Source organism: Argopecten irradians, chromosome 6 (assembly GCF_041381155.1).
Source record: "Argopecten irradians isolate NY chromosome 6, Ai_NY, whole genome shotgun sequence".
Classification (NCBI taxonomy): domain Eukaryota; kingdom Metazoa; phylum Mollusca; class Bivalvia; order Pectinida; family Pectinidae; genus Argopecten; species Argopecten irradians.
Genome location: NC_091139.1, coordinates 41,437,044 through 41,447,282, shown reverse-complemented (window position 1 = coordinate 41,447,282; position 10,239 = coordinate 41,437,044). Strand labels below are relative to the sequence as shown.

The following is a 10,239-nucleotide window of genomic DNA, read 5'->3' as shown; positions in this document are numbered from 1 at the left end:
ATGGGGCTGACCCCCCGGGGGCCTGAAGGGTGGGGTCAAAAGGGGTCAATTTAGCTATTTCTATATAAACGACTTCTTCTCTGCAACTAAGAATGGAAATGCACTATATCATGCAATGGTAGCATCCTTAAAGGGTTGGGATTTGAAATTGTACAAATGATAGGGCTGACCCCCGGGGCCTTAGACGGCAATAGATGCGAGGTCAAAAAGGTCAATTAGGCTTTTAGACTTTGTCTCTGAACCTATGTATTGGATAGCATATTTGTATGGTATCAATAGCATCATTGTATGGTTGTGATTCAAAATTAAACTTTGGGAGTCAATTTTGCTTATTTTTCTAATTGTCAGAGTCTTGTGATAATTGCTAACAAAAACCAGGTGAGCGATACAGGCCCTCTGGGCCTCTTGTTTTTATTATTTTTATTTTTTTCGCTTCTCCTAGTGTGTCCTTTTAAAAACTATTTTCAGCTTCAACTTCTCAAATAAACATTAAGGTCCAGAAATTTGATATTGGGTCTGCACCAAGCGAGGAGGAATAAAATAATCCCAAGTGATCATGACAAGCCCAAGACTAGGGACCTGGTATTTGACCTGTAGCAAGATGACCTAACATCACATACTAGACATATACTAGTATGCTGGGATGAAGGGCTACCAACTGTGTACGAAGGAATGCCCTTGACCTTCATTCAAAGTCACAAATACAGTATCAAATATCCCTAAATCTTCTTATGTCTTTTTGATAATGAAAAGGCACCCACCCGCAACTGAAATTTGATCTGTAGTATTCTGGTACGAGGGCAATACAGTTTAATGTTTAATATTCAAAGATTGATTGTAATCATTTCCATGTTTGGTCCTTATGACCAGATACACCAGATATAAGAGGAAATGAAGAATGGATGGATGCTCATTTTATAGATTATAAATGACAAAATATGGATACATGTATGTATTTTAAGATGTATTAATATGCCCATTGTCCAGCTTTGTATTTTCTGGTGTGATCGAAATGTCAGAACCAATGGCCTAACTTGGAAATTAAGATAAGCAGAACCATTATGAGCTTGGATAGTCTCCCTTTATTTGTAAGTATGGTTACTATAAACTAGTACTGCTACCATACATGCTTTTGGCTCTATAAATATACGGACACTTCTATATACACTGTACACAGTACTACTAGTATTACACATGTATACGTATATCTATAGAGCCAGAGACATTGATAATTTAATTCTATCTAAATCCCTGCCAAAAGCCCGAGACTGCAACAAATATCGACACCAATAGGTGCATCATGCAGATCTCAGGTTAGATATAAAATATCAGTATACTGAGACTGATGTAGGAATTCATCTGTCAGAGCATATAAACGACAAGTCAACGGTACCGGTCCTTCTGATGACAAATACTTACAATGAGCTCTAGCTAAACGGTCATCTGCTTTACGGGACCAGTGACCACTAAGTCTACCACTGAAGTAACTAGTATCACAGGTAAAAATATAATAACCTACCCCTACTATATAGTAGGATATTTTATTTTTCCAAAACCAGATGCAGACGCCTGCGCTAGTATATGTCAGGGACTTGATTAAGACTCATACATGCGTAACCATCCAAACCCTTGGATTGAGGGAAATTCAGGCACTAGTTGTCAAATTACAAATGGGTATTTTGGAACCGCCACAGGCATACCATAGGGAACTCTATTTTAGCTAGCTGGCATGGAAAAGAATTCTGAATGTCCGTACAGTATGTGTTCTTTCGTGGCTAACGAGAGCACCTCCTCGCGGGATCTATATGGGATATTGTCGTTCTACATGAAAGTATGATTTAAAGATTCTACAGTGAGAAAAGTGAGCTGGAAACATTTCATTGCCTATGTATTTAATAACTTTCAAAACTCAGCAGCGATTAAGGTTTTGCGTTCGCATTCAAAAATAATGTGTTCGCAATGTTGCATAGTATGGCACAAACACGAAATTTTGTCTGTTTATTTCCCAGCTACCTATTATGGACACTGAAATTCCTTTTAATTTGTGTACGGGTACAAGTGAACTTAATACATGCATGTACATACGTATTTTTTTATTGACTCGCTTCCAGTTATTAATAACATTAACATTTAAGTCCACCTCCGTCCTTTCGTCGCCTTTTAAAACTTAATAAGAATTATTTTAAATGGCTAAATTTGAGCTGAAATATAATTGGGTAAAATATGAGCCAACATTGTATGTATCGATACTACATGTACATGCATACTGAACAGATTTTAATTTTTATTTAATATTTTTTAGCAAAACGAGGCGGCGATGCTGTTATTTTTTTTATATTTTTAAGGGCCTTGGTAGCCTCCAGACTTAATGCCTGTCTCTTTTCTTGAATATTAATAAATTGAATTAAACGTATATTAATGTTTAACCAAGACCCGCCACCCAAAACGAAGTACCAGCACTTGAGTTGTTTCCCTTTGTACGTTAACGAAATACCATCTGCTCCAGAACGCACCCAGTGTATTTTATTTTTTGCACCAAATGATCAATGTAAACTATATAGCATCATATTACATCCTGTTAGTATACAGAGTTCAATCAAGGAGGCAAAATGGTGCATAACTGCACCCAGCCTCTTAAAACCCCCACACATAATTAGTTAATTACATCACTTTACTCGCAGTAGTCAGCGGATCGTGTCACATATTAATATTCTCACTGGGGTTAAGAACGCCACGTGAAGTAGGTTTTACATGTACTTAGATCAAGTATAAGGTTCATTTGAACATATCTACAAAATTCTTTTAATTCGACCACCAGTGCAGTACTTAAATCAGAAGAAAGTTAACGAAATTAAAATTAAAACACCGTTTAAATATCATCAATTAAGAATGCACTACCTTATTTCAATCGACTATATCTGTATTTTTGCAAAAAAAAAATATTTATATATATATATATATATATATTTGTGGTTTTAATAGAGATTATGTTGATTTTTGAAGCATATTTCTGCGTACTCGTGAGTTGCGGGTATCTTCAATATGGTCTAAGGGAAGTAACTCTTGTAAATTGGGCAATGCGTTTCTACACAGAGTTATCGTCCCTTATACTCAATCACTGGTCCAATCCCTGAGATTGACAAAAATTATCTTGAATATTTTAATGTTGTTCGATGGCATTGTTGGCATTTTAACGCTTTCTTTCCAATTTTTATTTAATAACTAAATGTGCAGTTTTTCTTAATGAAAATGTCACTTGTTTTAATACATATCTAAACGTCATACTTCTTTTTGCATTTATATAGGGATTTGATTTCGTTTTTATGTTAACCATGCTTGTATGGAGCAATTCCTCTAAGAATATATTCTATTAACAACAATATACACGTAATGTTGCGTCAAAATGTCAGCAAAGCCATGTGTTTCTTTTTTTAAAAAAAGTAGTCATTTTACGTTGCACAGAACATTTTCATACGCAAGTTCAAAGTTCAATGTTACCATGCAGTTATGGTAAACAAAATCGGCTAGTATTAGCGTTTAGTGACCAAGTCTAGCAAATGTAAATATAGTGTAATATTGGTCGTTACGTCATTAGCTAATATGTGAAAATTGCCGTATAGTCTGTTTCTTTCACGGGCCAAAATTTTTGCAACTAAAAACGGGAATTGAAATTTTAGCACTTTTAAATTTTCGCTAACTGGTTTTAAGATTATATATGAGTCAATCATTTCTTAATATTTCGCAGATCAAACTCCCGCGATTATAGGGATGTCCCGCAAAATCGCGAAAATATCCGCGCAACAAAAGCGGTATTTATACGGTACGTCGTTTTCTCTAAAAAGGTGATGACGTTACGCTCGTAATCATATGACGTCAAAATTAATACCTTCACACATTGGGAGGATCATGTTATATGAAAAAGAACGGCACAAAATCAATCCGAAACAACTTAATACTTTATTTGAATAATTGGGAGAAATAACACTCTTACAAAACAGTTTTATTACAAGAATTTTCCCCACTGTGAATTCAACGTGAAACATGTTTACTCGGGCCTGTCGTAAGTCTACTCACAAACACATGTCGACGATAATTGAAGCTCCGAAAACTTAATTTTAAAATCAAATTATATGATTTGTGAAGTGAATATGTGTATAAGCATTTTGTTATTTATACATTCGCGCTGGGAAGTCCTGATGAACACCGTTTTATGTGTAACCACGGCTTAAACACACCACACAAAGGCTTTCAAAAAACCGTCCCAACAAAATAATCGTGAACTTGATAAATGATCACTACAACCGCATTCGTCTGTACCATGTTATTTTCTCTTTATTTAAACTTGCGACCTTTTCAACGAATCCGATGTGGTATGAAATTGTAAAGTTTCTGTCTACAAAAATCTTGGCTTTTTAACATTTGAATTTAATTCCAGGAGAGTTTAAGCTGACTAGTCTGCCGAGTTAGCAACCCTCCGGTAAATCTACGACTACGTCTCTATACCCTTCTAACGAGATCGACCCGGGCCTGATGTACGTTCGACTTTAATTTCACCTATCTTCAGAGTTTGTATATATACGTGGCTCCTCATCGAATTGGAAGCTCACAACCGTAGTACGTACAGGTCTCTCTGCCTAGAGCTGGCAAAGCAAGACCACCCAACGCGACATGAATAGGAATGCTATATAAACGAAAGAAAAAATGTCGGATACTCTTGATAAGTTCACAAGCGTGGGATAATAGGGGTATATTACTCTTTTATTAATAAAGCCATTGGAAATTTTGCTTATAATGACGGGGTCTTTTGTTACCCTAACAAGGAATTTCACTAATGAGAAGGTATAGGAGTTCTACTGTATTTGTGGCCAAGTTATGTATTGTTGGTATACACGTATATAAAATAACTCATTACAACATCGTGTACCTATCAGGCCATATTACAAGCGTCTGAAGAATTTAGTGGTAAAACACCGAGGTGAATTTTGCCAAATGTTCCTTTACGTAAAGCTCTTTAGCAGATCCTAATGTCTGTCTAGTTTGCTACACACAGTTATAAACTACAATCATTTTCATTTAAATATACACAAATGATGCATCGTTTTATTACAAACAGTTAAATAGATTCTCCTTCTCACGGTGACAATGATAAATAATCATTTTTTGATAATAAAATGGTTGAAGTGCAAAAATTATCTTGAATATTTTAATGTTGTTCGATGGCATTGTTGGCATTTTAACGCTTTCTTTCCAATTTTTATTTAATAACTAAATGTGCAGTTTTTCTTAATGAAAATGTCACTTGTTTTAATACATATCTAAACGTCATACTTCTTTTTGCATTTATATAGGGATTTGATTTCCGTTTTTATGTTAACCATGCTTGTATGGAGCAATTCCTCTAAGAATATATTCTATTAACAACAATATACACGTAATGTTGCGTCAAAATGTCAGCAAAGCCATGTGTTTCTTTTTTTAAAAAAAGTAGTCATTTTACGTTGCACAGAACATTTTCATACGCAAGTTCAAAGTTCAATGTTACCATGCAGTTATGGTAAACAAAATCGGCTAGTATTAGCGTTTAGTGACCAAGTCTAGCAAATGTAAATATAGTGTAATATTGGTCGTTACGTCATTAGCTAATATGTGAAAATTGCCGTATAGTCTGTTTCTTTCACGGGCCAAAATTTTTGCAACTAAAAACGGGAATTGAAATTTTAGCACTTTTAAATTTTCGCTAACTGGTTTTAAGATTATATATGAGTCAATCATTTCTTAATATTTCGCAGATCAAACTCCCGCGATTATAGGGATGTCCCGCAAAATCGCGAAAATATCCGCGCAACAAAAGCGGTATTTATACGGTACGTCGTTTTCTCTAAAAAGGTGATGACGTTACGCTCGTAATCATATGACGTCAAAATTAATACCTTCACACATTGGGAGGATCATGTTATATGAAAAAGAACGGCACAAAATCAATCCGAAACAACTTAATACTTTATTTGAATAATTGGGAGAAATAACACTCTTACAAAACAGTTTTATTACAAGAATTTTCCCCACTGTGAATTCAACGTGAAACATGTTTACTCGGGCCTGTCGTAAGTCTACTCACAAACACATGTCGACGATAATTGAAGCTCCGAAAACTTAATTTTAAAATCAAATTATATGATTTGTGAAGTGAATATGTGTATAAGCATTTTGTTATTTATACATTCGCGCTGGGAAGTCCTGATGAACACCGTTTTATGTGTAACCACGGCTTAAACACACACCACACAAAGGCTTTCAAAAAACCGTCCCAACAAAATAATCGTGAACTTGATAAATGATCACTACAACCGCATTCGTCTGTACCATGTTATTTTCTCTTTATTTAAACTTGCGACCTTTTCAACGAATCCGATGTGGTATGAAATTGTAAAGTTTCTGTCTACAAAAATCTTGGCTTTTTAACATTTGAATTTAATTCCAGGAGAGTTTAAGCTGACTAGTCTGCCGAGTTAGCAACCCTCCGGTAAATCTACGACTACGTCTCTATACCCTTCTAACGAGATCGACCCGGGCCTGATGTACGTTCGACTTTAATTTCACCTATCTTCAGAGTTTGTATATATACGTGGCTCCTCATCGAATTGGAAGCTCACAACCGTAGAACGTACAGGTCTCTCTGCCTAGAGCTGGCAAAGCAAGACCACCCAACGCGACATGAATAGGAATGCTATATAAACGAAAGAAAAAATGTCGGATACTCTTGATAAGTTCACAAGCGTGGGATAATAGGGGTATATTACTCTTTTATTAATAAAGCCATTGGAAATTTTGCTTATAATGACGGGGTCTTTTGTTACCCTAACAAGGAATTTCACTAATGAGAAGGTATAGGAGTTCTACTGTATTTGTGGCCAAGTTATGTATTGTTGGTATACACGTATATAAAATAACTCATTACAACATCGTGTACCTATCAGGCCATATTACAAGCGTCTGAAGAATTTAGTGGTAAAACACCGAGGTGAATTTTGCCAAATGTTCCTTTACGTAAAGCTCTTTAGCAGATCCTAATGTCTGTCTAGTTTGCTACACACAGTTATAAACTACAATCATTTTCTTATATAAATATACACAAATGATGCATCGTTTTATTACAAACAGTTAAATAGATTCTCCTTCTCACGGTGACAATGATAAATAATCATTTTTTGATAATAAAATGGTTGAGTTCTTTATTTCAATTTTCAGTGATAGTATTAGAGAGTGTACCGCGGTGTTGCCCTGTTAAGAATAATTTATAGTCGATGTGCTGTCGGCCACACACAGCGAATGAGTTCATACCACATCGCCCTTCCCTAAATTCGTGTGATAATATCATTAATGTGCTATAGTCTTCCCCCTCCTCGTCCTCCTCCCCCTCTCTATCTCTCACCCCCTCCTCCACCTCCTCGTCCTCCTCCCCCTCTCTATCTCTCACCCCCTCCCCCTCCTCGTCCTCCTCCCCCTCTCTATCTTTCACCCCCCTCCCCCTCCTCGTCCTCCTCCTCTTCTCCCTCCCCCTCTCTATCTCCCCCTCCACATCCCCTCTCCCATCCATCTCCCTTTTCATTTACCACATCGTCTTTTCATCGTCATCCTTCTCCTTCTTTTGTTTTCTTCCTCCTCCTCTTGTTCCTCCTCCTCCTCCTCCTGCATTATCTCCCCTCCTTTTTTCCCCTCCTTACTCATCCTCCGTATCCTCTTTCTCTTCTCTCATTCAGTCCTCCTCCTCATCTTCCTCTATATCCAAATCCATTGCGCTCCTCGTCATGAAATACATTGAGGGGTTTTTAGTATTTTACTAACATTTCAAAAAAAATGTTCCTAAAAAGAAATTAATTTCCACTCTGCAGTCACCGCCAAGTGGATCGTGATATTGGATGCATTTTAGCCCCCAGATGGGATATTCAAATAGTCTTCAGTTCGAAGTCTGTGTGTCCGTTCGTCCGTATTATCCGCCACCCATTTGTAAGCTAATTCTTGTTACCCTAGTCTCCCCTATTGTACTAACTTGAAGGGAGCTTACTCAAATATGTAGTTCCTCGCCTGTTCTCTAATTATGTACCATTTTGGGAGCAATTTGAAAAATAACATGGCTGGCAGGTGGCCATCTTGGATTTTTGACATTTGAAGTTACACAGAAAAAATGAAGGAATATCTCTTGATTTTCGTATTTATGCTTCTCTTGATCAGGAAACAACACGGTCAACTGCAGACAGTCATCTAGAAATTTGGCCATGGAAGTTTTTAGGTGATAAAAGTACACGGGTACTTACCGGATCGTGTACAAACTTTTCATGTCACTGTTGTAAGCGGGAGGAGTTAAGACGAAATGGAAAACATTAGCATGCATTTACTCCAATTATAGCGAATACAAGTAAAAGTAGTGCGGAAAGTACACCGCTGTGTGTATCTGTTTCTGAAGAATTACCTTCATTAGCGTCCTTCGTCAGAATTAGCGTTAAAATACGAACCCAAATTAATCTTTCATGTTAAAACGCCATTAACTTTGGTATAATTAACTCTGTCAATTATTTCCCGTAAATGACAAAACTTACTCTTCATCAGCCAGAAAAAAACCAGGTTGGCAGATTTTGACATCATTTAATAACTCTAGCATTATCTCGTAGACTTTATCTATTAAATATTAGATATGACAAATGAATAATTTAAAATGATAAATGAAAAAGTTACCAGTCGATGTAACAGCAATTATTTTCTTCAGCGGAGTGAATTAGGGGTAACACCATAAAACGTGTCCTTTAGGTCTGACTGTTCACAGACATTATTTAAGTACATGGTATGTTTCCTACTGTATCAGTGATTCATCTAATTCCTTGCTTTAGATTCTATAAAGTTTGTGCATGAAATGATAGAAATCAATAATGCGATAATAAAGTACACTTTTACATGTAACATTGAGTATATCGTTGAGTTTAAACTATTTTTTTGCAAAAAAACATTTTACAATACGATTGGGCACGTTTATCAAACGTAGATATATACATTAATTACTGTCACTACATGAAAATTCATTGCAACATATATTTCAATGTTCTTCCGAAACGGCTTTTAATCTTTAAAGGCCCACTACCTTTCCGGAGCAAAATTTAAAGGTTTCTTAAAAACATTAATAACAAAAGAAAATACATGTGTATATATCGATGGCTTAAGATGAGGTTACAACACCAAACATGTGCAAGATTTCCTGTCCAATGTACGATAAAAGTGGAGATTCATTTCGCTGTTTTGCCGTCTGGCGCAGTGATAGTCAACTACCGCGCGGCATTTAGGACGACGGCGGGAAACATAAAACGACCCGCGTTATGAAAATTAACATTTTATTTATTCTAATTAAACAGTTCTGAAGGTGATGATAAGTGTGCTAGTAAACGTAAAGTTAATAACTTCTGCAACTCTAAAGAATTATTGATCTCGTTTTACATTCCTATTTTAAAAATTAAAAGCCGTTTCGGAAAGGTAGTGGCCCTTTAAAATGGAATTATAAAACGAAATTGATAATGTTATAGAGTGACAAAAGTTATTAACTTACCGTTAATACTACACTTACAATTACCTTCTTAACAATTTAATTAAGATAAATAAAATGCATATTTTCATAACGCGGGTCGTTTCATGTTTCCCGCCGTCGTCCTAATTACCGCGCGTCGGTTGATTATCACTGCGCCAGACGGCAAAACATCGACAAGAATCTTCACTGTTTACATAGTTTACGCAGGGAATCTTGCGTTTGATTGGTGTTATAACATCATCTTAGGTCATTATTATACATTTTCGTATATTATTACTGTTTTTAAGAAACTTTTAATTTCCGTTTCGCAAAGGTAGTGGGCCTTTAACCAACCAGCCTTTAATTCCTTGATATGATTTTTTCAATGAACGTTGCACTGAAGTTAATTGTACATGTCTTAGACAGTTAGATTGTTATATTTTTGTTGTATGTACATTTTGAAGCTAATTACCATTGGATTCTGGATTTTTTTACTGCAAATGAATGCGTTTTAGCGGGATTCTTATTTTAGCGGTTTCCGTCTGAAATCATTCCGCTATCTATCATAGCGCTAATTTCACCAATTCTATTTATATATTTTTGGAATAGTCATCACTATTTAGAAAGACAATATCATCAACCGGTGCGCTAAAACGTGCGTTTGTCGCGATTGCGATAACTAGGCTAAC

The 10,239-nt window shown here is 36.0% G+C and overlaps 1 protein-coding gene across 1 annotated transcript; it reads right to left on the bottom strand.

The window, feature by feature from the left end:
* Nucleotides 1-7,237: 7,237 nt before the first annotated feature.
* Nucleotides 7,238-7,597, bottom strand: LOC138326520 (major centromere autoantigen B-like). The gene has a single exon (XM_069272619.1). It carries the CDS (start codon nucleotides 7,595-7,597, stop codon nucleotides 7,238-7,240), a length of 360 nt encoding a protein of 119 aa, XP_069128720.1.
* Nucleotides 7,598-10,239: the final 2,642 nt, after the last annotated feature.

Coding starts and splice junctions, on each gene's coding strand:
- LOC138326520 (XM_069272619.1), bottom strand. CDS start 7,597: ATGGATGGGAGAGGGGATGTGGAGGGGGAGATAGAGAGGGGGAGGGAG.